This window comes from Ursus americanus, chromosome 10, assembly GCF_024610735.1.
Source record: "Ursus americanus isolate L20-20 chromosome 10, mUrsAme1.1.p, whole genome shotgun sequence".
NCBI lineage: Eukaryota > Metazoa > Chordata > Mammalia > Carnivora > Ursidae > Ursus > Ursus americanus.
The window spans coordinates 14,719,615-14,744,565 of NC_142136.1; the positions used below are offsets into that span (position 1 = coordinate 14,719,615).

Sequence of the window (24,951 nt, forward strand, 5' to 3'; positions counted from 1 at the left end):
GCTGACAAATGTTCATGAAATGAAGCCCGTCCCAGGATAATAAGCTTCAGATTTTACTGCTTCAGGATATACGTGGAATTCCAAGCGATCACTTCAGTAGGGTGCTAAGAACTGTGGAATCAGCGAGACATGAACGAGAAAGACAACTACCCAACATGCAGCAAATTCGAGCGCTCCTTGAACATGAGCTCAGCTGTAAAATTGAGGAGAGAGCCTTACTGCCCTCAGGTAAGCCCGTTACTGGCTGCCATTTCATTTTTGCAGTAGGAACGACGTCCTAGTGCCTTTTATACTTTTAAATGGTTTGCAAACTTTGGAACTTCGTTGGCAAGTCTAATACTGTTTGGACCATTATATGTTGCATGTTGGGTTTTATTTTAATATTTAAAAATGCCTGGGGTGCCAGAGTGGCTCAGTGGGTTGAGCGTCTGACTCTTGGTATCGGCTCCCATTTCGGGCTCCGTGCTCAGCAGGAGTCTGCTTGGGTGTTCTCGCTTCCTCTCCCCCTTCCTCCTCTCTCTCTCTCTCTCTAAAATAAATAAATCTTAAAAAAAAATAAATGCCTGTCATGTGGACTCTACAGCCAAGAGCTTGTTGGTTTCAAGTGCCAGCGTAGACCGTATGGTAGTATTTTCTTGTGCTTTTCACTCACTGCTCACGAAGGCAATGGAGACTCACTAATGATGCCACTATTCCAGATAAGGACAGCGCTCCTCAGGTGGACACCCTCTCCAACGGAGAAATCCCCAAGGCAGTACAGCCTCCTCCCAGAAGCAGACAACTGGTTAGACAAAGACCTGTTTTTACTGATAAGACGCCTGCCCCAAAGTGAGTATTTTTGACCCTAAAATTTTTGTATTCGTGTTTATCACCGTCAGTTTGGGCTGCTGTAACAAATACCATAGACCAGGTGGCTTGGACAACAGAGAGCGATTTTCTCACACTTCTGGAGATTGGACGTCTGAAATCAGCGTGCTGTCCAGTCGGGTTCTGGTGACAGCCTGCTTCCAGGCTGGGAGATGGCCACCTTCTCACTGTGTCCCCACGTGGCAGGGAGAGAGAGAGGTCTGATCCCTCTTCCTCTTCTTCAAAGGACACTAATCCCTTTATGGGGGCCCCACCCTCATGACCTCAAATACACGTAATTACCTCCCAAAGGCCCAACCTCCGGAGAGCGTCCCGAGGGGTTAGGGGTTCAACATGTGCATTTGTGGGCTAGGCAGACATCTGACCCACAACAGTGTTTGACCCAGCAGAATTACGCTTCCAGTTCCCACCAGCCTGCCATTGGTACCAGCACATTTCTTGCTGCTTATCCTCTTTAACAAATGTTCAATAGCAAAAATCACCCATTCCACAGAAATTTATATTAAATGACATTATTCACTCATGCAGTTTAGAAATCATTTTCTTTTGTGTTTTAGAATCAAGAAAAATATCATAGAAGATCATTTTCCCAGAAAGTCTTCCACTATTACGTGAGTACTTGAGAGTGGGGAGAGGGCGTTTAAAAAGGTCTTTCCCCTGAACATTCGTTTTGTTGTAAATTAGTATGTACACTGCGATTAACCAAAACCCTAATTGTTAAACATCACAATTAATTTGTTACTCCTTTGTGACATGTCTTTGTTTCTTTCTCAGACTTTCTGTGAGTCAGTAGTGCTTATCACCTTGTGGCCTCCACTAAGAAGTGGGACCGCTGCCCCGAGTCATTTCCATTATTCCCCTCCATGTTCCATAATTTTCAATAAGCACGATGAATTAAATGAACGATGTTGGGGCGCCTGGGTGGCGCAGTCGTTAAGCGTCTGCCTTCGGCTCAGGGCGTGATCCTGGCGTTCTGGGATCGAGCCCCACATCAGGCTCCTCTGCTAGGAGCCTGCTTCTTCCTCTCCCACTCCCCCTGCTTGTGTTCCCTCTCTTTGTCTCTCTCTGTCAAATAAATAAATAAATTCTTTTAAAAAATAAATGAGTAAATAAATAAATACATGAACGATATTGTCTTTTAGTGGCTGGATCCTTAATAGTGTAGTCAGATGATATTGTGGTGCTCTTGTCCCTTGTTGAAGTCAATAATGGCCCTAGACCTTGCAGTCTTGGGCCCTCTTAGGATACTAAGGAAACTACCTCGGTCACTCATGAACTGTGTGCCACTGATAGACTTGCTTATCTGTTTAGGCCTATTTTCTTATCTGTTCAATGGGATGATGCTGCCTTTTCCACAGGACAGTTCTACAAATTAAGAATATATGAAAAGGGTTTGGGGTGCCTGGCTGGTTCAGTCGGTGGAACACACAGCTCTTGATCTCAGGTCATGAGTTCAAGCCCCACATGGGCATGGAGCCTTCTTTAAAAAAAAAAAAGTAAAATAAATAAAAATTAAAAGCTTTATATTTTAAAAAGAAGAGAAGAAAAGAAAAGAAAAGGTCTTGGCCTTAGGGCTTGGCACTTAATGGGGACTTAATAAATTATAGGTACTTTATTATTAATTATAAGTAAAACTGATTTTATCATAACTGAATTTCATCATCGACTTTTTCTGGAGGTATTAATGCTATAAATATCTCTTCTTGAGACATTGTGCACATATAGTAGAGAAAATATATATAGTAGGGACAGTATAAACAGAACATAATAGAGACAACAAAATGATTTACCCTTCAAAAGCATTTTTCATGTACAAAATCTCATAAGAGCCTTATTTCATGGGACATAATATGACTGAACATTGTCTGGAATTTAAGTGCTCAAAGAATATTCTTGAATGAACGAACACTGCTCTGAACTTCTATCTCACTTTATTTTTTTTAATTTTTCTTTTTTAATTGTGGCTAAAAAAAACCCTCACCCAGCAGTTTCCAAGTGTACATAATAGTGTCAGCCATATGTGCATTATGCATAGACAATTCCCTTTTATTTTTAAATTTTTTTAATTAAAAATTGTTTTAATTTAAATTCTAGTTGGTTAACATACAGTGCAATATTGGTTTTAGGAGTAGAATCCAGTGATTCATCACCTCACACAACACCCAGTGCTCATTGCGACAAGGGCCCTTCTTAATGCCCATCCCCCACCCAGCCCATCCCCCACCCACTTTAAAGTGGGGTGCTAATTCATGTGATGAAGCAAATGGGATTGTGTATATAAAAGCACTTCATAAAGTGCAGTGTAGAGGTAAGTTATAAGCAATGATGCTATTTTAAAAGAGTAGTTTTATTACAGAAAAGATTTCTTTCCCCCCAAATCCCGAAGCGCGAAAACAGTGCCCTTGCTTGGCTTTTCCTTTGTTTAGGACCCCTCCGTTCAGTTCGGAGGAAGAGTTGGACGGTGAGGACCTCATCCAGGCATGCACATCCCCAGACGTCCTTCCTGTGCCGTCCTCCAGAAGCAACAAGAGTAGCTTTGGAAAGAGCGTTGTCAGAAGTGACACTGACTGGACGGAGGGAAGTGAAGTGGAGGACTCCAGTATTTCTCTCAAGCCCACAGGTGAGCTCTGGTCATTGAAAATCCTTCTGGAAATTTTGTTTAAGACAGTGGTTTGCAACTGCGGGCACCAAGCCCTGGGAGGAGGAGCGGGGAAAGTGCGAGGCGAGGGTGGGGCTAATCCGACAGCCACGGCTGCTTGAGGAAGGCGCACAGGGCTTAGCAAGTCCCTGGGGCTCGGGTGGAAGGAGAGGAAGGAGGGGGGTGCCCGGCTGTGTTCATTTCCTAGGACGGTTGGAACAAAGTACCTCACACCTCGTGGCTTAAAACAGAAATGTCTTGTCTCCATTCTCGAGCCAAAAGGCCAAAATCAAGGGTGGCAAGGTTGGTTCTTTGTGAGGGCCCCGAGGGAAAGATCTGGTCTGAGCTCCTGTGCTTGGCTCGTACATGACCGTCACCCTCCCCCGGTCACGCGTCTGTGTCCAAATTTCCCATTTTCATAAGGGCACCAGTCATACTGGATTTGGGCCCACCTTAAAGAACTCACTTTAATTTGATACCTCTTTAAAGGCCTTATCTCCAAATAAGGTCATATTCTGAGATCCTGGGGGTGAAAACATCATCATATGAATTGGGAGGGCCCGCAATTCAACCCACACCCTGGGTGTCTGCAAGAATGGCTTTTCTCTACACTGTGCTGCCCTGGGAGGCGGGGCAATTCCAAAGGAACGTAAGATCCAAGCGTGGGGCTGCTGACCATGCGCCCAAGAGAAGTGGGGATTGAGGGTCATTTCTTAAAAAAGAAATTCTGTTTAATGCAGTTTAAAAATTATATATTTTAAACCTATCAGATATAATTTAATGTACTATATGCAGTTTATATTCATGTTTACGTAATTATGTAAGATACAACTAATTCATTTTAAAATTATATTGATTTTGAAAATACCCAGATGAATATTCCAGTCCTACAGACTACCTCCCTGAAATTACAGTTTCTGACCACAGCTTGAAGGAGACCATCCTTCCTTGACTTAAAAGTGAACACTCTGTTGCTTCTGGTCTAGGGGATCATGATTCTTCTAAAAGGAATTATACATGTATTAATGTATCTTTTTTTCAACTTCTAAAATACATCAATTGATTTTAATTTAATAAATATGATTATTTGCAAAGCTTAGACTCTTCCCAAGTTGTTTGTTCAGGTTATTTTGGAATCGAAGAAAGATAACAAATTTTTTTTTTTAACCGTACCTATCTTCTTCTGGTCACACAGGAACCTCCATTAAAACACTAACTGAAAAAGTTGAAAAGACGGTTTCAAATCACAGAAATGTGAATAAGCCAGTTGGTGGGATTCATGTTGCTGATGCGTTCATCAAAAAAGACTTAAAAGAAGAACTAAAGGTGAAATCACTTTTGCTTGCTAAACATGCACAGAGAAATTCATCTTTTAACGAATATACCTTAATAATTGTACTTCTTGTAGTGAAATATAAAACAAATATAGTTTAGGACAGCAGAGGTTGAGACGTGTACCGTATCTTGTCTGCAGTATTACTGCATTGTTTTCCGTTCCGTAGAGAAGCAAAGATATTGGAACGACTGCAGGTAAGAAGGCGTCACGTGTTTTTCAGGATTTCCAGGTTTTCAAACTCCTGTCACAAGTCTGGCTGGACACGTGCAAGTATGAGATGTTTTGCACATGGATACTTGTGACGGGCTGGAACCTGGGGGGGTGGGGGGGCTCAGCCCTGAGTCCGAGGCGTGACCTGGCAGTAAGATAGGGACTTCTCAGGGTTTAGCCCCGCTTGGGAGCTGGAGTGGGTGGAGGAGAAGTGCATCAGGGAGATGAGGTCCGAGCCCCAGCTCTCCTGCCGGGGTTGGAGGAGAGGCCCTAGCACCTTCCGAGCAGTTCCAAGCCCCCGGACATCGCAGAGCTTCTGTGTTTGGAGAGCTCCTGTTGGATGTCCGGCCGCAGCTTATCTGTGCTGACCGGGTGTGCAAGTACTGCTCGCTGTTTTCTTGGATTTAACTCCTCTTCCTGTGCACGTGTGGGCCCGGAGCATTTTGTCAAACTTCTCTCATTAGTTAGTGCCATTGGTGTCGTACAAGTCAAAAATGACAGAAAGTCGTCATTCAAGAGAAAGCCAGTGTCTTCCTTAGAAAGGGTGCGGGAGAAATGTGTGCTCCTTTCAGATGGGCCTGGTGTGACCTCACCTGCGGTTCAATGTCAGATTATCCCAGAGGTAAGAGCTCCTATTCGTGGAGCAGCCTGACTTTACTGCTACAGCGTAACGTTTCTGGGATTTTCTAAATTCATGGCTGGTAGAGTAGGTAGGCAACATGGACATTTCCAAGGCAAGAAACAAAGAGGTGGCTCCGTCTGCCTACAAAACACAGATTTCCAAATCCGTTTCCTTGCCTTCCAGAAATGACCAGACGGGGAACCTCCGCGATTCGCCAGCTTCCGATCATTCGGCGTCAGCGGCTCAGTCTAGCCAACAAAATGACCAAGGGACGCCAGCGTGCGCTGCGTCTTTAAGAAACGCTCACTGCTGTCTGTGTGTTCCTTTCAGTGCGCAGATGTGGATGACGACGACTGGGACATATCATCCCTGGAGGAAGAAAGATCTCTGGGGAAGAAAACTGGGAGAGAACAGAAGGAACCTCTGCCTGTGAAGAATGAGTCAAATTCTACTCAAGTGCCAAGTGCCTGGGGTGCAGCTCATCTGAAGGGGCCAAAGGGAGAAGGTTCGCTGCTTGAGTGTTTTGAAGCTCAGTCCATTTTCCAGTTATTTGTTTCATCTTTAAGAATATCTAATGAAGCTATGTTAATATACCATCAGACAGAAACACTGTTGGTATAACAAATGTCTTGATGCTTTCACAAAGCACATGATATAATATCGTGTGTTTTGTGCACATTTATTCCTTTTGAAAGTCCTTTAATCTGTGTATATTTATGTAATTGGTACCTGATCTTTAGTCTTTAAATTTTAATATTTTTGGAAATGCCCATACAAATATTCTCTTCCCGCAGGTACCTCTCAGAAATTAAAATTTCTGATCTTACACCTGAATGGGGCCATTCTTCCGGCAGTCTTCCTGTATTAATCTGTTTACATGTTAAATGTTTCTCCCTATTTTCTTTGAAGAAAGATTTGTTGCAACATTATAGCCAGTGGGATGAATTACAAATGAAACCAGGAGTTGACATCGTTCCTGGATGAGTCCTAGGGTCTGGCTAAGTCCAGTAACTTAATTTTCAATATATTTCATTTTAAAAAGTATAAAATGTGATTTATCATTTTTATCAAAGTAATTCTTGCGCAGGGTGAAAGGTCGTCCAGAAGGGCTTGTCTGTGCCCCTCCCCCCAGCCGCAGGGCCTGTCCTTGGGTCTGTGTGGCGCCCCGAGACCCACCATATCTCTCAGTAGTAGGTCAGACTAGTTTCCAGACTCACCAACTTTAGGCATGAACTGTTGAGGTCCTGCTAAGACAGATGGGGGTGTGGCTCATTTTCTGCGCTCACAGCCCCTCTCATGACCCCCGTTCGGTGTTTTCGTGCCCCCATCTGTAACTTTAAATTAATACGTGCAAACCTCTCTATCTGTCCTTCCCATTTTCCGCGGGATCTCTCGCCACCTCACTCTGTAAGGTGAGCCACTGCTGTGTCTGCCCTCCAAGTCACCTTTGCTCTCCTCCAGAACGTGAGCCTTGCCTTTGCTCCCACCCGGTGCTGTCTAAAGTTTCATTCTGACAGAACCCAAAGGCCCCGTGTGTGGTACAGCGGCTGTACGTGCACAGGGCCGAGAGGACGCTCCGATTACCTTTCCTTTCTCTTCTCCCCGCGCAGGACTTCACACCCCTCCAAGAAAACAGGCCTAGAGGCAAACTCAAGTGGAATTCTCCACACTGTACTGTTTTAGTGGCTTAAGACACTTCTTAACTAACTTCATAGTGAAGCCCATCGACCCTGGAAAACCCATGTTTCCCATTTGGTTCCTCCTTGGCCTATTGCACTCTCAGTCTCCTTTCTTTCCACCTGTCACTCAGAGTCCGTAGCAACAACAGGACGTTACTGAGCACGGTGAAGAATCCTGGCCCTGTGCTGAGCGCAGAGATGCTGAGTGGAAGCCTCTAGACAAGGGTCCCTGATGGCATCCTGGGGAAGTGGCCCTTCCGTGGTCAGATCACGGCCTGTGGGCGCTGGGGGCATGCGTATTAGCCAACAGACCCGGACGCTGAGCGGTGAGGGACGGATTTTGACAGTCCTGTCTGATCACTGAAGCTCCTCTTCCTCCTCTCTCTCTCCCTCCACAGGACTTCCAGATGAATCCAGCACACTGAAAAGCAGCCTGGTAACTGTGACCGACTGGAGCGACTCTTCAGATGTATAACCACAGCTCAGAGAAGGTGAAGACGCCAACGGGATCCCAGGAATCTGCCCGCAAGATTCGAGCGCTCCTGCCTCACAGTCTTTCCACAGGAACAAGGCCGCTCATTCCGGAACAAGCGTCTCTTTAACAGCACCCAATTCAGTACCGAAACACAAACATTGTCGACGGTATTTTGAAGCGTGTAGAGGTGTTTAAGACTTCTGCTGCTTAAAATTAATGTGTCATTTGAAGTTATAAAAAGTTTTTTTCTTCAGAACGGTACTCTAGTCTTTACGTGTATTTTTTCAACTAATTTTTAAGTGAATTTTTTTTTAAACTTATAGCAGGTTTTGGTTTGAATTAAAACTTTTTTTTTATATCTTTCTTATGTCCATTATCACACTGGAAGTGTTTTATTATAAAATTCTGTTAGTATGCTCAAAATTGAATTAGTGGAATCAGTGAAATCTTAAGAGTAGATTGGTTATTTTTCATGTAGAAATAAGTTTAGAATTATAAAAATATAGCTAGGCCCATGGTAAATACATTTTCCAGAAGTACGTGTACCATACACTGCTTTGAGCCATCGTAAGCATGTTGTACTAAACAATGATTTTGGAACGTAAAATACCATTTCTGCAGTATAATCTTTACCTTGGATACTTTATGAATAAAATGTAGCTGTTTTCAATGTCAATTAATTTATCAGAATACGAATAGAAAAAATTGAGTCATTACTGAATTCATATGTGTATGTAGATTTTTTTTCCACTTTTTTCAAATGCCCAACCCATGTTATAAAATACCTCAAAACTAGTTAGTTCTGTTCTTAACAATTGTCAATGGTCAGAAAGTTCATATAAACTGTTTTTTTGCATTTTTTAAATACTTTGTGGTACTATCTGTACTCTGTTTCCCCCAAAAAAGTAACATTTTAATTAAGGGTCTGTTGGGTTTTGGATCTCTTTTCTATTTGCCAACCTTTCAAGTAAAGCCCTCCCTTACATCATTGTGACTGTGGCTGAGTTATTAAGGATGAGTTCTGAGCTAAACTTGGGGGGGTTAGACTTGCCCTGTTAGCTGTGCCACACGACACCCTGATCTGAAGTCACAACAGTTTAGGTGTCTGCCTCTCCCCCTTCCTTCCCCAAGGGTCCTTCTCACTTTTCCACTTGCACCCTTTTAAGCACTTCCCACAGGGGCCATTCTATGGAAACACACTTTCTATGTAAGAGCTTTAATAAATGCCAAATCAAATTTCCATGTAGGAGGACAGAGATACGCAGCACGCCAAAGCCACACTGCGCCTAAAAAGGCACATGGGCCACTCTGCTCATTCGGTCACTTTTTCAACAGGTATTTATTGAACAATGTGGGTCTATTTTGCTTTTTTTTTTTTTTTTAAGATTTTATGTATTTATTTGGGCGAGAGAGTGAGCGAGAGAGCGAGTGAGAGTGAGCGCACAAGCAGGGGGAGGGGAGAGGGAGAAGCAGACTCCCCGCTGAGCGGGGAGCCCGACTGACTCGGGACCCAATCCCAGGACCCCGAGATCACGACCCGAGCCAAAGGCAGAAGCGCAATTGACTGAGCCACCCAGGCGCCCCTATTTTGCTTTGTCATTAGTTCATTTCATCAGAACAACTTTGGGACGCAGAGATAACCGTCATCCTCGTGCTGAAGAGGTAACAAATGCAGACTCAGTAAGTAACTTGCCAAAAGCCCTACAACTAGAAAGTGACAAGAGCAGGCTTTCCCCCAGTCCCTAAGCTCCCCGTCTTCACTCCTGATGGAAATCCTGGGGGTGTAGGGATGGGATGAACTTCTGCTATGCAAACCCAGTATTTAAATTAAGTCACATCTATGTTGTAAAAGCCACTCCTTTTACTCCTCTCTTTATCCTGCCACGCTGTCCTTGGACACTACCTTGGACACTACCGGGGTTCATTAGATTTTCTTTGGACCCTGTGTTTCCCATCACTGATGGGCAGCTCACATGTGTGTGGTTCCCGACAGAGCTTTCTGTCCTTTCCCGCCCGCATCCTCTCCCTCAATTCTTCAGGAGCTAGAACACTTCAGCACAATCTAAACATCACCTTCACCAGCACAGCTCTGAACAAAAAACTTGGTTTTAAACACACACCTGTAACATCCTCTCCCCACACTGGCCTGCAGCACCTAACCCCTCCCTTGTAGCTTTCAGTTCATTTATATCCCTAGAAGAGAGATTTATACATATTATATATATAGTATATACTTCTATACTCATTTATTTTATTATTTTATATATTTTATACATTACATATTTTTTATATATTTTTACATATTATATATGTATCTATATAATATATATATAATTTTTTTAGTAACAGACTTATTTCCTCTTCTTCCCATTGAGCATCTCCAAATAATGTGATTTTCCCTCTTAAGTCTTCCACGCCGTTCAGAGATCACTGGGACAACTTACATGCCTTGAAAAATTGTAAGTCTCTCCATTACCCAGCTTGGTTGTACACACAGGGCCCGAGAGACACACGGGAACTCACCCATCGGTCGTGAGCGAGGCAGGTGCCACGCAGGCTCTGGCACCTTCCTCGGCTGGCTCCAAAGTCAGCCATGAGCAGCGTCTCTGGCCAGGCTCGTGCTGACGCTCCAGCCCAGAATCTGCTTTCTGCATCAGAGGAGCCTAAGCAATTATTTAAGGCGGACGTGCCAGGCCATGTCTTGGCCCCATTAGCCCTTCCTTGAGCTGTCACTGAGAATCACAGTGGCGACAAACAGGTGTAAGAAACCGGAAGTCATCGCGACACAGCCAGTAACCTGTCCGTTCAACCCACACATCTTTTGAGGAACAGTCTCAGATTGCCCCCACACTGTTCACAAGACACCACTCCTTACACACCTTCCGTTTAATACATGAAGGAAAAGAAACAAGGCACGGGGACAAAGAATGCCGTGTCTGAATGATCAAGGAGGCTCCATTACAAATACTTGCTCCCTTGGTGCTGAAAACTTCCCATGTTCTATAAATGTATAAAATATATACAAATCCTGTAAATAACCTGTTTATTTTTTTTTATAGAAAGCCACAACAGAAAATGATTAGAACATTTACATCCATACGATCAGCAAATTCTCCAAATTCATGTTTTAAAAACAGTTTAGAGTGTGAATTAGAGGAGGGCTCTGGGGGGGGGATCATTTGGTGAACAGTTCACTTTTACAATAACTCAAGACAGCTTGCGGCAGTGCTCTTTTCAGACGTAAGCGTTTTTATCAAACTGTTTTGAAGGGTTTGTGGTTTTAAAATCTCCTTCTGCGCCATGATACTTTGTCCGAGAAGACAGGACAGACGTGGCCCCATTGTATGCGTATCCCATTCTGCAAGGCAAAACAGTGTGGTGGGTCCCACTGTACACGGAGGACAGAAACCATTACCCCCTGCTTCTGTCCCAGCGAAGTTTCAGACTTCCCCTGCTTGCTGTTAGTGAGTTTTCTCTCTTCTCTCTTGGCGCCACCCCCTCCCCCCCAAATATCTCACTGTCATTTCTGAACAGTTAGTGCGTCAGTGCGAATCTCGGCAGAAGAAATTCATGGCTTGTTCACCTGTTCAGTTTTTCTCTTTTAAAACTCATCTTCCTGAGCCCTGGGGGACCGTAGTGACCTTCATCAGGAATTTCTGCCTACGTGAAAACGGTGAGGCCACGGTGAAGAATGTGCCCCCAGTAAGCAGAAAGCTCACAGAAATGGCTCTGGAATGTAAGAAGGGTGAGCTCTGTTTTTTGAAATTAACTTTAACTATATATTTATTCTGTTCGCTGTATTTATTGTATTTAAGATTACGTTCGCTATAGATTCCCGACTTTGACCAATTCTAGTGTTTTGACGTTTCTAAGAATCGTGCGAACGATCTGTAATTTGCCCCACCTGTGATAATTGTCACGGGTCATTTTTCTCTCTCTCTCATACCTGGGAGGTTTGTGGTTGTCAGATATTGAAAAGCAAAATATGACACCGCCGATTATGCAGAGTGATGCTCCTGCCCATCCAATAAAGAGAGCAGCTCCTAATTCGTACCTGTGAGGACGGATTGCACAAGCGTTAAGGCTTACTTATTTCGGGAGTAAACAGTATTTAAGACCAACGAGCCAACATGTGCCACATGCTCTCTGTAAACGTTTGCTACTGAAGCTTGCACAGGAATAATAACACCTTGTATCTGTATAGTGCTTTCAACTTCACTCAACGTGTTTTTCTAGCCATCACTTGATTATACCTCCCCGACTTCCCGAAAGGAAGAAGCAGCGATCCCCGCAGGCAAAGCAGAAGCAAAGCCCGCTGAGGAGCCCAGGCCTCCCCGCTCAGCCGGTATCTTTCCTCTGGGCCCTGTCCGAAGCTCACAGTGTGTTCCATCATTTAGTCCGCTGCACAGGGTAATGACTTAGCAGACTCCAGCTAGAAAATGGCAGGTTGCCTCTGCTTTCAGTTTAACTCAATTCAATAAACATTTATTTGCAAATCATGTATGAGGTGTTGACGGATGGCAGAATATGCCACCTCCAAACAGGCTGCTTGGGCACGAGGATTATTTCGAGCTGAAGGCAACAACGGAGAAGCTGATACAAGAAAAGCTCTCTGCCCCGCCCCATTTGCCTTAAAGCAGGACATCAATTTATAAAGATGTGTCCCCCACCCCCGGCCTACCAGGAAGGACAAAAGTTAATCACCAGAGACAACAGTACACCGAGGGGGGGGCACACAAAGGGCACCAGGGGGATCTTCGTAACAACCTTGACTAACGTGCCCTATCTTCCGTTAGTTTCCCCACAGACCTGCCTTCCCACAATCTGCCATCCCAGAAGCTCAAAGCCCTTTTCTCTGGTCTCATCACCTCTCTCTGAGCTTACTGTTCTTTTACTTAGATGCCATATAAGCCCAAGTTCTAACCAGCCCTTTGAGTTACTCATCACTGGGTACTCCTACGTATCTCCACGCTGCACATGTTAACCAACTCTGTTTTTCTCCTGTTAATACCTGTCTTTTGTCTAATATATAGGGGCCCAGCTGAGAACCCAGTAGAGCAGAGGGGGAAAAAAGTTTTAAGTTTTTCCTCCTCTCCAGGGCCTGTAAAAAGTCAGTGCTACACACCGCACTATCTTGCTTATCACCACAATCTGGTGGGAGATAAACACATAACATCATTTAGTGATAGATGGCTATCTGGCTGCCCGCAGTACTCTGCAGATACAAAGCTTCACAAGACACACAAGACAGCTCCTACTTTGGGGTGGTGCCCACTCAGAGGTACAAATAATGCTACAGAGAACAGATCACTTTTTGCTGTGGAGGACTAGAGGAAATCTTTTCGGGAGAGGAGCACTCACCCAGAAAAACAAATAAGGAACGACAAACTTATACCGAAATGTCAGGGCTGTGTGTTTTCATGTTTGCCTATCCTTCTTGTGAAGAATAGGTTGTTGTTGTTGTTGTTTTTTTTTAATAAAGAAGTGATTCTCAAGATTTTTTGGCCCATACATTTCCATTGCAAGGCAAAGACTGAAGGACGCTACCCCCAACCTAATGGGGATAAAATGAAGTCCAAGCGGGAGGGGTCTCTTTTGGTCACGCAGAATCCACAGAAGAGCTGAGACAGGAAAGTCAGAGGTGAGGGTGACAAGGGGCAAGGCAGGGCCAACGCTGGCTCCCTGCTCAGCCTGTGCCCTGAGCCAGGCACAGGGGCAGACTTAGGTCTCGGGGCCATCCTGCACCGGGGAGAGCAGTGGGCACGTCCTGCCTGGGCCCATCCCGAGTTTTGCCTCGTCTGTTTCTACATGCCACATCACTGGCTGAACTCCTGGCCGGGCATGGATAGGCTCTCTGGTGTGACCTGAGTCACTGCGGTAATGGAAGAGCGGCCCCGCCCACCAGCTGGGGGAAGCTAGAAGCAACACTCACAGAAGGTTAGGAACGTACAGTGCACTCGCTCACTTGCGCGTCTGGCTACAGTGGCAATTTCCAGCCTGCGTTTGCAGTTGGGAAGAGGTGATGTACGTGATGCATGCTGCCCCGGGCTCCCTTCTTTTCTGGGAAACCCAGGTGGTCACTGAAGCCAGGAGCAGCCGCAGCAGAACAACTAGGGGTGAGCACTTCATCCTGCACTGGAGTGCTAACTGTGTTCTGGAAACCAAGAAATTCTCCAAGTGCTCTGATCAGGGGCGAGGGCAGAAACAGGAGATTGCTGCAAAACGGAACAAAACACCTTCGGTCTGCACACAAAAACTGGCCCCAAAGGACTCGGGAGCACCCATGAAAAACAGCTGCCCAGACCCCGCTGGTGAAATTCACAGTTCTGTAAGAGATGCCTCCATTAGATGATATCCTAAATGTCCACAATCAGCCCTTCTATGATGCTTGAACACAATCATGCATATGAAACAAGCAGGGTGCCTCCCAGTCGTTAGGTGCAGGTCATCTGACCCCTTTAAAACATCTGCAAGTCCTAGGGAGCCTGGGGGGCGCAGTCGGTCCAGTGTCCGACTCCTGGTTTCAGCTCAGGTTATGGGTTCAAGGTCATGGGACTGAGCCCCACGTCAGGCTCTTTGCTGGAAGTGGTCCGCTTGAGCTTCTTTCCCCCCCTCTCCCTCCCCTTCTGCCCCCCCCCCCGCCCCGTGTGTGCATACACACTCTCTCTCTGAGCAGGTAAAATCTTAAAACAAAGAAACAAACAAAAATTTGCAAGTCCTACGGTAATAAGCTGGCACCAAATGCCCACTGTCGTGCTGTCCCTGCAAAGACAGCCAGAAGTGAGCACACTGAACATCTCTACGTGGAGGACATTATCGGGGGATTACTGTTTAATGACACGTCCTGTTTTTCTCTATTTTTGTCCTCCTAGAGTTCAGGCTGGAAACGATGCCTTTGTATTACGCTTCGTGTAAATACCCCCAGAAGCAAGTCTGAGGTGTTTCTTAAAAGATATTTAGCTTTCTAAAATAGGATTCCAGTGCTGGGTACCACGGTCGATTAAAAATAAGCTTCTAATTATTAATAGTGGTCAGTCAAGGGTGACGGTGATAGAAATCGTAAAGCACGGCTCAGCACTGTGAATTCACTCACAGGAGCATGCAAACGTGTACACGGCGTCGTCACAAATCAGAGGATAAATTACTCAGGCAGACCAAACTTCGAGACGTGTGTCTTTATATTCATTTAAGCTCATCTGTAAACTTTGCAAGAGAAAGAACCAAGTCACAAGAGCCAGCTTGTTAAAAATTACTAGTGTAGACACGGAGTCTCTTAACGACTTCAGCTCTAAGCTGGTACTATTTATTGTTTGTCCCTGGACAGAATTCACAAGGAACTCAAATGGAAATGATATTTTTCTTGGAATGGAGTCTATATTTACTGACTTAAAATGAAAATATATTTAAAAATAGGAATACACGAACCAGTTTTTAATATAAGACAAACTCATGATTCCTCAGAGAGACTTTTTCTTCTTCATTCTGTGGAAAGACACGCAGAGCTGACTTACTCAGCAGGGACTCAAATTCACACCTATCAGCGTGCGAGATCTGGCAAAAACTGGCTGGTACCCCGAAAGGCGGGATTGACAGAGAGAGCAACATAATAACCGCTCAAGTTTGTTCCAGAACATGCCTCCTTTGACACTCACTGGGAAGCTTAGTATCTGCTGGAAATCTTTCTTCATGTTTTTGGTGACGCTCAGAAGCTGACTTCAACATCTCAGAAGATCGCCAAATTTCAGATGCTCTGTTCCAAGTCTGTCTTTCCTTGACAATAGCCTCCTGGCCCCAGACCAGCTTCCCCACTCAGAGCACGCCCTCTTTATCGGGCTGTTTGGATCGCCGATGTGTTTTCACTATTCTGAAAAGCTATAAATCTGCTTAGCACCAGACAGATCCATGATTGTCAGGGTGAGGACAGAACTTCGGTTCGTGGATCAAAGCATCGTTTTTAGTACTCAAATAATCCACTCAGATGATAGGACTAATCAGAAGCTGCCTGACTTCAATTCACTTACGTCATTGAAAATAAATTTAGTAAATACGGGAACACTTTACTTCTATCCAGAGAATTGAAAACAGAGATTAATTGCTTAAAAATTCCCCCCAAAAGAACCATAAAGATCGAACGCATTCAAATGTCCTCTGCACTGCTGGGTGAAATTATTCTCAGCCACCTGGCTGTGCCCGGGGCCCTAGAGAACCAGGACCACACCGGGGGTCCTTAATTCTGATCATGTCACACCTTGACTCATATTTCAGCCCCGTAACCTTCATGGTAATCCAGAGGCATGGATGGAGAACAGCTCTTATTTGCACCTAATCTTTCCATCTTCCTTGCATCCCAACCCTTGTTGCGACTTATTTGCCATCCACGGGGAGCTCGTGTAGCCTACCCGGGTCACCACCCCAGACACGACATGCCAGGCATTGTGTCCATCCTGGGTTTCGAGGTAGACGACAGAGACAGAGCTGTGCTCTCAAGGATCTCAGAGTCTAGCGGGGATAGGCAGATATTAAGCAAATAACGGCTACAAAGTGGAATGAAATTTAACAGCCTCATCAGAAGAGCACGTTTTTGCCCAGTAAACATTATCTGTTCTCCCAGATCCACAGAGATGTGGTCCAAGTAAATGCCCACAAGAGCGACTATTTATTAATGGCAGCTCACTGTACTAGGATTTGTGTGTGTGTGTGTGTCGAGATTTCTTCCTTTGTGTCATTACTTTCGATGTCATTATAATCCCGAGAGACAGGTATCGCTATCCCATTTTACAAATAAGGAAACTGAAGCTCCGGGAAATTAAACCAAGCCCCAGGCCCCCATCGGTAAACGGTACAACCAGGATTTAAAGCCCAGAACTGTGATTCCAGACCTCAAGATCGTCACCACCACTCCTTCTTCCTCTTACGTATGCTTGAGCTAAATAAAGGTTTTTATCAATCAGAAAATACAATCAGCGCAAGGGACTTTCTTAGTTGTCGTATCAGAGAAGGGTGTTTCCTCTCGCTCCGGCTCAGTGCCTTCTCCCGGCTCAGGAGCTCCAGGGTATGGAATTTCTTCTGAATTCCCCTCAGGCTGTCTTCTCACCCGGCACAAAAAGAGGTGAGTGTAGTAAAGAAAATCAGGGCACGCTGGACTGGAAAAAAAAGAAAATGCAGCGGCCCCATAAACGACACAAAAACTGGGTAGCGAAGGAAGAAAAAAAAGTCTCCTCCTTTAAGACCCCCGGAGGACTGAAGTGACCTTGCTGAAGGTCACAGCGCTGGGGGCCAGGCCTTCGACATCCAAGACTATTTCTTCCAACATATTGTCCTCCTCATTTTCACCAAGAGTGATAGCAGCCAAAACAAATACTCCAGTTACCTGAGACGATTCTCTCTCTCTCTCATCAAGTTTCAAGTTTAGAAAGTATACCACATATTATCAATGTAAATACTTTTAAATTGAATTCCACTGGTACGCCACTCTTTTAAAGATGATTACCTAAGTAAACATTCTTCAACTCACAGGCTTATATAATCCAAGGTCTGTATAAGTGTATGAACAGATTTTATATTGAACAAGTATTCTACGGGTATGGTCCACAAACACACCCCCTCCCCCATCATTCCACACTCTTCTTCAGGGGGCCCAGCTACTGGGACAGGCTGTGGAGTGCCCGCCCAGCCTGTGCGCCTCCCCACCTTGCTCCTAGTCTCGTTTCCTTCCACAAACCCCTCAGCGAACAGCTCTCTCCCACTGCCTGCAAGGTGCCACAGGATTCCTCCCGCACGCCTTCCCAGGAGGCTTACAAAGGAGTAGCAGGGGCCTTCCAAGTGCCGGCTAAAGTAGGATGGGGTAACTCAAATAACGAGCACCCACTTAAATATGGAAACTGCATGGAGAAGTCTCACAGTAGGAAACCCAAAATAAAGACTGATTTTTTGTTGGTACCCATTCTAAACTGCTCTTCTGCAGCCAGATTAAATCAGACATGCATGCATGATCTTTCTGTGTGTGATGATTTATCAGCAAGGTCGTTCAGAATCCTACAAGCGGCGTATAGGAGTAACAGGTACACTCACTGGTCACCCACCACATGCTGCTGTGGTGAATATATGGTACAGTCTTCGGTCCTCTTAACATGGAGAAGTAGGAGTACTGGCACTCTTATCCAGACAGACAAACTGCATCTCCCTCAAGGTCCCAGAGGAGCAAGGATGAGGCCAGGAGTCGAGCAGAGATCTAACTCTGAAACCTGCCTCTCAGCCTATCTGCCACCATCCCCTCCAACGGCCTGTAAAGTGCACAGTGAGTATCTTTACAGAAGTCCAATTCTTGCCAAGTGTTCAGGGAAATTGAAAAAAAAAAACCCACAGTGTAACTTAATATAATATTAGCCAAAGTAACTTACAATCTAAAAGAAGTATCTCCTGTCCCTAAAGTTTCATAGTTCAACTCGAAAACAAAGCTGTTGGGACACCTGGGTGGCTCAGTTGGTTAAGGACCTGCCTTTGGCTCAGGTCACGATCCCAGGTGGGGAGCCTGCTTCTCCCTCTGCTTGCCACTCCCCCCTGCTTGTGTCCCCCTCCCCTCTGACAAATAAATAAAATCTTTAAAAAAACAAAAACAAAAAAACCCCAAATCTGTTGTTGGGCCGCGTCCATGCCGTTGAGCCCCACACATATGGACAGCTGGGGGGTTTCCTGGGCTTTCTTTGATTTCAAGAGAGAAACGATGTGCTGAGTCCTCATGCTCAGGGTAGGCTCGGTAACAAGTTTGCGCACACACTGTGAAGTCTGCAGAGTGGACCCCGCAGAGGGGGCTGTGCTTCCAGACAGGAAATTCCTGAAACAATCGGTGCTGCCTGGAGCCCGAGGGCACGGGCCGCGCTGCGGAGAGCAGGTCAAGAATCCGCGTGCGCAGGGGAGGGGGTGCGCGTATTTGTTTGTGTTGAGACAAAAATATACAGATGAACTTGCACCCAAACGCCTGGGTCCATTAAAAGTGTATCCCACATTTTATCCAGAACGCTCCACAGGCTGCCTGAAAGCATTTCAGAGTCAACCAGGGGTTGGGGGAGAAGTACATAGGACGGGGCTCAGGAGAAGGGTCTCTAGAGTGCCTATGCATTTGACAGTTTCAAGCAGTTGCACGTCTCTAACTCAACACTATGACCGAGGTGATCAGAAAGAAAGAAGAAATTACTCAAGCTTTATTTCTTTCAAATGGTTCCATGCTAGGTCCCTTTCAAACCTGCCCTCTCTTTGCGAGCCTACGTCTTACCACGGTGATCATTTCAATGTCCCCAACATTTCAAGATCCATCTCTCTGTGGCCAACCTCAATATACGACGTAAAGTAACGAACTGCCACATTCAGGTACCCTGCGTAAGGGTCAGTATCCTTAAGAATCAGAGTTAACGTTTACTGAGTCCTTACTACGTGTGATGCATGGTTCTAAACCACTGTTTATTTATCATCCCCACGGTACAGATGAGGAACACAGGACCCAGAAAAGATAAGGAACTTCTTCGAGGTTACACGACAAGTGGCAGAGCTGGGGTTTACTCCCAGGCAGCCAGGAGGTACGAGATCCTGGATCTCACTCGGAAACAGTACGTGTATACTGTCCCCGCTCCCTTCAGCCTATCTCCACAAGCGTACTCAGTCTTTCCACTCCAGGAGAGATGCAGACAGACAGACAGACACCACTGCTGACAGACCATCCTTGCTGCAAATGTCATGGTGTGTGGGCTAGGGACAAGAGATTCCCACATCAGCAAGCTGTGCTCTCTGCTGGGAGATGCTGCTGGTCAGGCCTGGGAGCGGGAGCAGTAGTGCGTGCGACACACAGGAGCACGCAGGGGGCACCTCCCCCAGAACGCACCACGTCCTGCAGGGTAAACAGGAGTTAGCCAGTATGTGAGCAGGAGAGGGAAAGGGAGCCGGGGAGTGGGGGGAGCAGAGTCACCAGACAGCATGGCAAACTGGCAGGAATGGCGACTTCAACGTGCCAGTCGCTAAAAACAAAACACAGTTGCCAGGCACTTGGTGTCCCAGCGTGTTTTTAAGACATGCTAGCCTCACAGAAGCATCAGAGCCATCGTGGTGATGTGAAGCGGCCTGGGCCACCACTGAACGCAGCGAAGGCACAGAACAGCCCTTCTTAATGTTTAACCGCCAGATTGTTTTGCTCTTAATATCTGGCACATCTGTGAGCCCCTTATCCAAGAATCTGTGCGCTGTTTACCAACATGAATTCACTCTCCAAATAATCTCATGAGTGGAGTGAGCTTAAGTAAACAACCACCCATAATTCATTAAATTATAATAAGGACAAAAGACAGAAGTCAAATATCTTGGCAAGGTCACGTAGTGAGATCGATATTCCTTTCAGCTTCACCCAGGAAAATGTGTAATTTAGAAAGGTACGCCCTGAATCATCCCTTGTTCGTTGAACTGGACAGATAACAAGAAGGAGAGAATTTATCAGAGAACAGACAGCTGTTTATTTCTAACGACTAAATAACCACAAAGGTGAAAACACTTTACCTGAGTAAAGCTTAAATCCTAAAGTGGAAACTAAGTATATGCCAGGAATGAGTGCTAGAGATAAATACATCTATGGTTTTAAATACTCTGAAAATAACAGAAAAGTCTGGAGGATAAGGCCCAAATGTGAGACTGTCTGAGCCAAAACAGTAACAATAAATCTCATATACTAAAAGAGAATAAATCTAAGATTACAACGCCCTGTTTCCTCAATTAGGGCAACTGGTTCAATGCTCCAAGCTTGCACGGATTTGAAAAGAAGTTTCTTTGTGTCAATAAATTCTTACTTGGAACAGTTTATTTAAGAAAACAAATCAAGACCTTTAGGAAGTTCGTGGTTTGGACAACAAAGTGGGGGTGGGAATAACTGAATTAAATTTCATCCCCCTGGTAGGATGAATCATGCTAGGGGGTACCGGTTACCATAAACTTGCAGGAAGGTAGACTTTTTTTGGATTTGGTCGGTCTTAGTTTAATAAAAAGGAGGAAGTTCGTTTGCAATAGCTCAAACGAAAGAGTTGGGAAATCGTTTTGAAGGCTTTGCACGAGCCCATCCTACAGTCATGAAACATAATCACAACCTGAATGGAAGCAAAGAAGCAAAACAAAAGCAAACAAAATGGGGAAAGGGCAGAACATGACGACAGTCAGATGTAACTCTTTAAAGAACTGCAATTGTGTCAAGTGACCATAGCCTGGGAGAAAGAAATCCCCAAACAGGTGGAGGGAGAGGAAGGGTTTCAGAATACAGAGCCACTGAGCAGACAGCAGGATGCTGTTCCAGTGGCTCTGGCCTTGACCTTTACTCCAGCTACACTCAAAGCCACTCGTTTTTTCTCACCAATACTGTGCCTACTGAGTTCCTTGCACATAGTAGGAATGGCACAGGAACTTTGTTAATGAGCTTAGTCACGTGTTTCTAACTTAGACCACCAAGGTGGGCCTCACATAGGAATGTCCCGGAAATCCACAGAGAAGATTCAATTAATATAGCACAGAATCTTAAGAAAAACAAAACAACAACAACAGAACTAGGTTCTGAGTCCAGACTGTCTTCCAGTGCATTTGAGGGCTCGGGTGTGGGACGGCTACGATTTGCTCACCCGAGATAGAAGCTGGAGCGCAGCTGTTTTCACTGCCTTCCTAACGGCCAAAGGCACGCATGCCTGGGCCTCAGCCGAGCCTTCTAGGGCTGCAAGGAGAGAGGTCACTTGGTGGTAGCTGGTTTTAGGAAGAGGGCTATGGGATAAGGATGGGAAGAGAAGAGTGAGTGTGCCTTCTTTCTCTCCCCTCTCCTCTCCCCAGTGGGCTGAGACGACAGAAAGCTTTCTCTAATCCTGAAGGGACCAGCTCTACAGAGAAGAATTTCACTCACCAGGCATGGTGGTAGGCAAATAAGACAGCGATGGAGTACATGTTTTCCGACCTCAAGTAACTTACTCTCACCAAAGAAAGTCAGAACCTTCCTGCAGCCGTACCCTCCAACTCCCAGCCCAGCTAGAGCTGCCCTGACTTCAACCTTGATTCTCCAACACATCCCTGAGTTCACGCACAAAGTCACTGGTGAGTGAATGCTAGTAAATCCCAGCTGAGACCAAGTCAAAATCTTGCTTTTAAAGATTCTGCTTTACGACCTATGGAATTAGTTCGTGTTGTGCGGATGGCCAATTTCTAGCTTCTAAATCTTTCTAATTTTCAGCTCTCTGTCCGCTACTAAAGGTGTTGATAAAAGGAAAATAGATGAAGCCAAGTGAGTTGATTTGTTGACTTTTAGAGAAAGGGGGTTTGTTTCAAGGAGGCCTGTGAATTCCTGAAGATGTCACCTGTCACCTTTATGCCTCTTTTCTACCATGATGGGTAATTAGAATCTGATCACATTTACAACTCTCAGGCCTTGAAAATTCCTTCATCCGAATGGATTTTATACCTTTGTGCAAGGCACTGCCAGAGATACGGACGTGAGTGAGCTCTTATCTCAAGGAGCTAACGTGTTCTCGATATGCAGAGGTTTTAATTCATAAAGTTTATATTTTCTCTCAGTGTGTTGTGTGAAGGGCCTGTTATTTGTAAATATTACCGATTTACAAGCCCTGTTGCTTTTCAAAAAGTGCCTCACTCTTGTGTTTTTAATTACACAGGTAAATTGCCAAATTGCAGGTGTTATATTTTTAAGTCACTTCAGCAACGAGCTAATAAAAACATCTATAAAGATAAGCCACGTCTTAAACACTACACACAATTTAAAAAGCAATCTTAATAATACCTGACACAATCCAGTAATAGGGAACATGGTGTTTCCTCTCTTCTAATCAGTTCTAAGCATATATATACACACTCTCCGAATTCTCACATTAACCCGATGAGCAGAGTGCTATTATGATCCTGATTTTACAGATGAGAATGTAGACAGAGCAGACACAGGTAGGGAGAGGAATGCCGACAGGTCATTAGGGGGAATGGGAGAGTTCAATGTTGCACCAAGAATGTGGAAATGAGGAAAACCTCTCAGAGTCCATAATCACTGAACTGAGTTTAACCAAAATCTGAAAGAAAATCAGAAATTCCAATGACACCAAACTGAATTAGGTGACTGAGAATATAGGAAGCACTGAAAAAAAAAATCACACAAAGGACAGGCTTAAGTTACAGGGCACATATGAATAGCCTTGAGCTTCTGAGGAAAGACAAAAATGATTTTTAAGATTCTGACAAAGACATCCTTAATAACGGTCAGGAAAATAAAGACAGAAATGTAGAACACATAATCCAGAGAAATGAGCAATGTCTTGAATAAAATAAACCATGAGAAATACAGTTTTGTCATATATTTAGGATCTGAAATAAAAATGTATCATATAATGAAAATTATATTTCATTTGAATATCATTAACATGCTTCCTATCTTCAGGAGCACGGTCTCAGTTTTCGTCTCAATGTCTGGTGTCAAGTACACCCGCACAAATCTCATTATCAAACATTAGTTAGGAGAAAACGTATAAATCAACACATTTTTCCAACATAGGCAGGGGAGTAAAAATTATACTGGGGTCTAAAACAGTTATTTTTGTTTCCCATTTAATAAAATTTAAAATAGTTTTTAAAAACATACAAAAGAACCTCTGGAGATGAAAAATATATACAGCATATATGGTCACAAAAATTATGCAATGGAGCATTATAAACCATGCGTCTTAGATCAAGCATGCCTGGTTTGACTCCTGGTCCAATCAGATGGTACTGGTTTAGTCCAGGTTCCCTTGCGCACATTAACTGCACACATTCAAAAAAGGTCACACCAAGAGAGCCTACTTTCTAAGGCTATTGCAAGAATAAAATAAAATGAAAGAAGAATATTTGCAATGCTCTGCTTGGTACATGGTAGGGTCTCAACATGTATTAGCTACTACGATCATTACATTTCATTATATAAGCATCTATTATTTATGAATAGAAGATACTAGAGACAGAAGTAAAAAAATCAGTTCCCTGAAGATTAAGATTCTTAAATCCACCCAAAAAAAGGAATGCATACCTGACCAGCAATTTTAGTGACTACTTTTTAAAAATGCTGTAACACTTGACCTGAAGACTGAAAGAGCATCACCAGCCCGCCTGCTCGCTATCCACAATCTTACAGATGTGGCTTTCTACAGAGGCACGTGTGTATATTCTCGTGGAAGACAAAATACTGCGTGGATTATTATTTCTTTTTTTTTTTTTTTTTTTTTTTTTTTTTTAAAGATTTTATTTATTTATTCGACAGAGATAGAGACAGCCAGCGAGAGAGGGAGCACAAGCAGGGGGAGTGGGAGAGGAAGAAGCAGGCTCATAGTGGAAGAGCCTGATGCGGGGCTCGATCCCATAATGCTGGGATCACGCCCTGAGCTGAAGGCAAACGCTTAACCGATGTGCCACCCAGGCGCCCTGGATTATTATTTCTAATTTGGTATCCCTGGGGTCTTCCCAAGGCAAAGAAATAAGCCCAGGGAAACTATAAAAAGCAATAGCCCAGGGAAAAAACCACCACCTCCAACAAAGGCGTCTGCAAATGCAGAAGCGTTCACCTGCAGCCCCGCCCGGTCACATCCGGGGGCCGTCTGTGCCGCTACGTGAGCCTTTTTTAAAAACCCTGCATCGCCTACAGTTGTTTTTTTTAAATAAAGGTTTATTAGGTGGAGCTTGTCAAGGAGCTACTTTAAAAGGCTAACTAAAAATGAAAAAACCGATCCTTCGTTTACAGATCTCTAATCTTCCGGAGCGTGGTCGCAGTTCCCACGTCGGTGTTCGACGCCATGATGGACCCCGGCCCCGACACCAGCAGCTGCACGGATCAATCTGGAAGGACATCCGTCGAGGCCAGCTCTCCATTTCCTGTTATCACACAGCACCGTTCTTTCCTCCCCACCTCACACCTCTCTTCCACTTTTCCTCTACTTGACCCCGACTGAATGATGTCCAGTGGGTGAAGTTTAGAATTTTAAATCCTATGCCTTGAGCTTTTTAGAGACAAGATGCTGTGTGACACCAATGCAGTGATTAAATGCATCTTTTGCCAACGTAGCACAGAATGTGTTTACTCCTGAC

The 24,951-nt window shown here is 44.7% G+C and overlaps 2 protein-coding genes across 11 annotated transcripts in view; one reads left to right on the forward strand and one right to left on the reverse strand.

The window, feature by feature from the left end:
• Positions 1 to 8,815, forward strand: part of DZIP1 (DAZ interacting zinc finger protein 1) — a 49,636-nt gene extending 40,821 nt beyond the window's left edge. For 5 of the 6 annotated variants that reach the window (XM_045810912.2, XM_045810915.2, XM_045810914.2 and 2 more), the window contains 7 exons: positions 66 to 228; positions 699 to 828; positions 1,425 to 1,478; positions 3,294 to 3,487; positions 4,701 to 4,831; positions 6,004 to 6,178; positions 7,751 to 8,815. In XM_045810912.2, the coding sequence (XP_045666868.2) occupies positions 66 to 228; positions 699 to 828; positions 1,425 to 1,478; positions 3,294 to 3,487; positions 4,701 to 4,831; positions 6,004 to 6,178; positions 7,751 to 7,827 (924 nt within the window). In that variant the 3' untranslated portion in view covers positions 7,828 to 8,815. The remainder of the gene's footprint in view (positions 1 to 65; positions 229 to 698; positions 829 to 1,424; positions 1,479 to 3,293; positions 3,488 to 4,700; positions 4,832 to 6,003; positions 6,179 to 7,750) is intronic. The other variant, XM_045810916.2, reaches the window with a different exon arrangement.
• A 2,038-nt stretch (positions 8,816 to 10,853) lies between these two features.
• Positions 10,854 to 24,951, reverse strand: part of CLDN10 (claudin 10) — a 109,985-nt gene continuing 95,887 nt past the window's right edge. For 4 of the 5 annotated variants that reach the window (XM_045811068.2, XM_045811067.2, XM_087865047.1 and 1 more), the window contains 2 exons: positions 11,774 to 11,881; positions 10,854 to 11,185 (listed from right to left, as the gene is read on the reverse strand). In XM_045811068.2, coding sequence (XP_045667024.1) covers positions 11,062 to 11,185; positions 11,774 to 11,881 — 232 coding nt within the window. In that variant the 3' untranslated portion in view covers positions 10,854 to 11,061. Of the gene's footprint in view, positions 11,186 to 11,773; positions 11,882 to 14,460; positions 24,739 to 24,951 lie in introns of those variants that run through there. The other variant, XM_087865046.1, reaches the window with a different exon arrangement.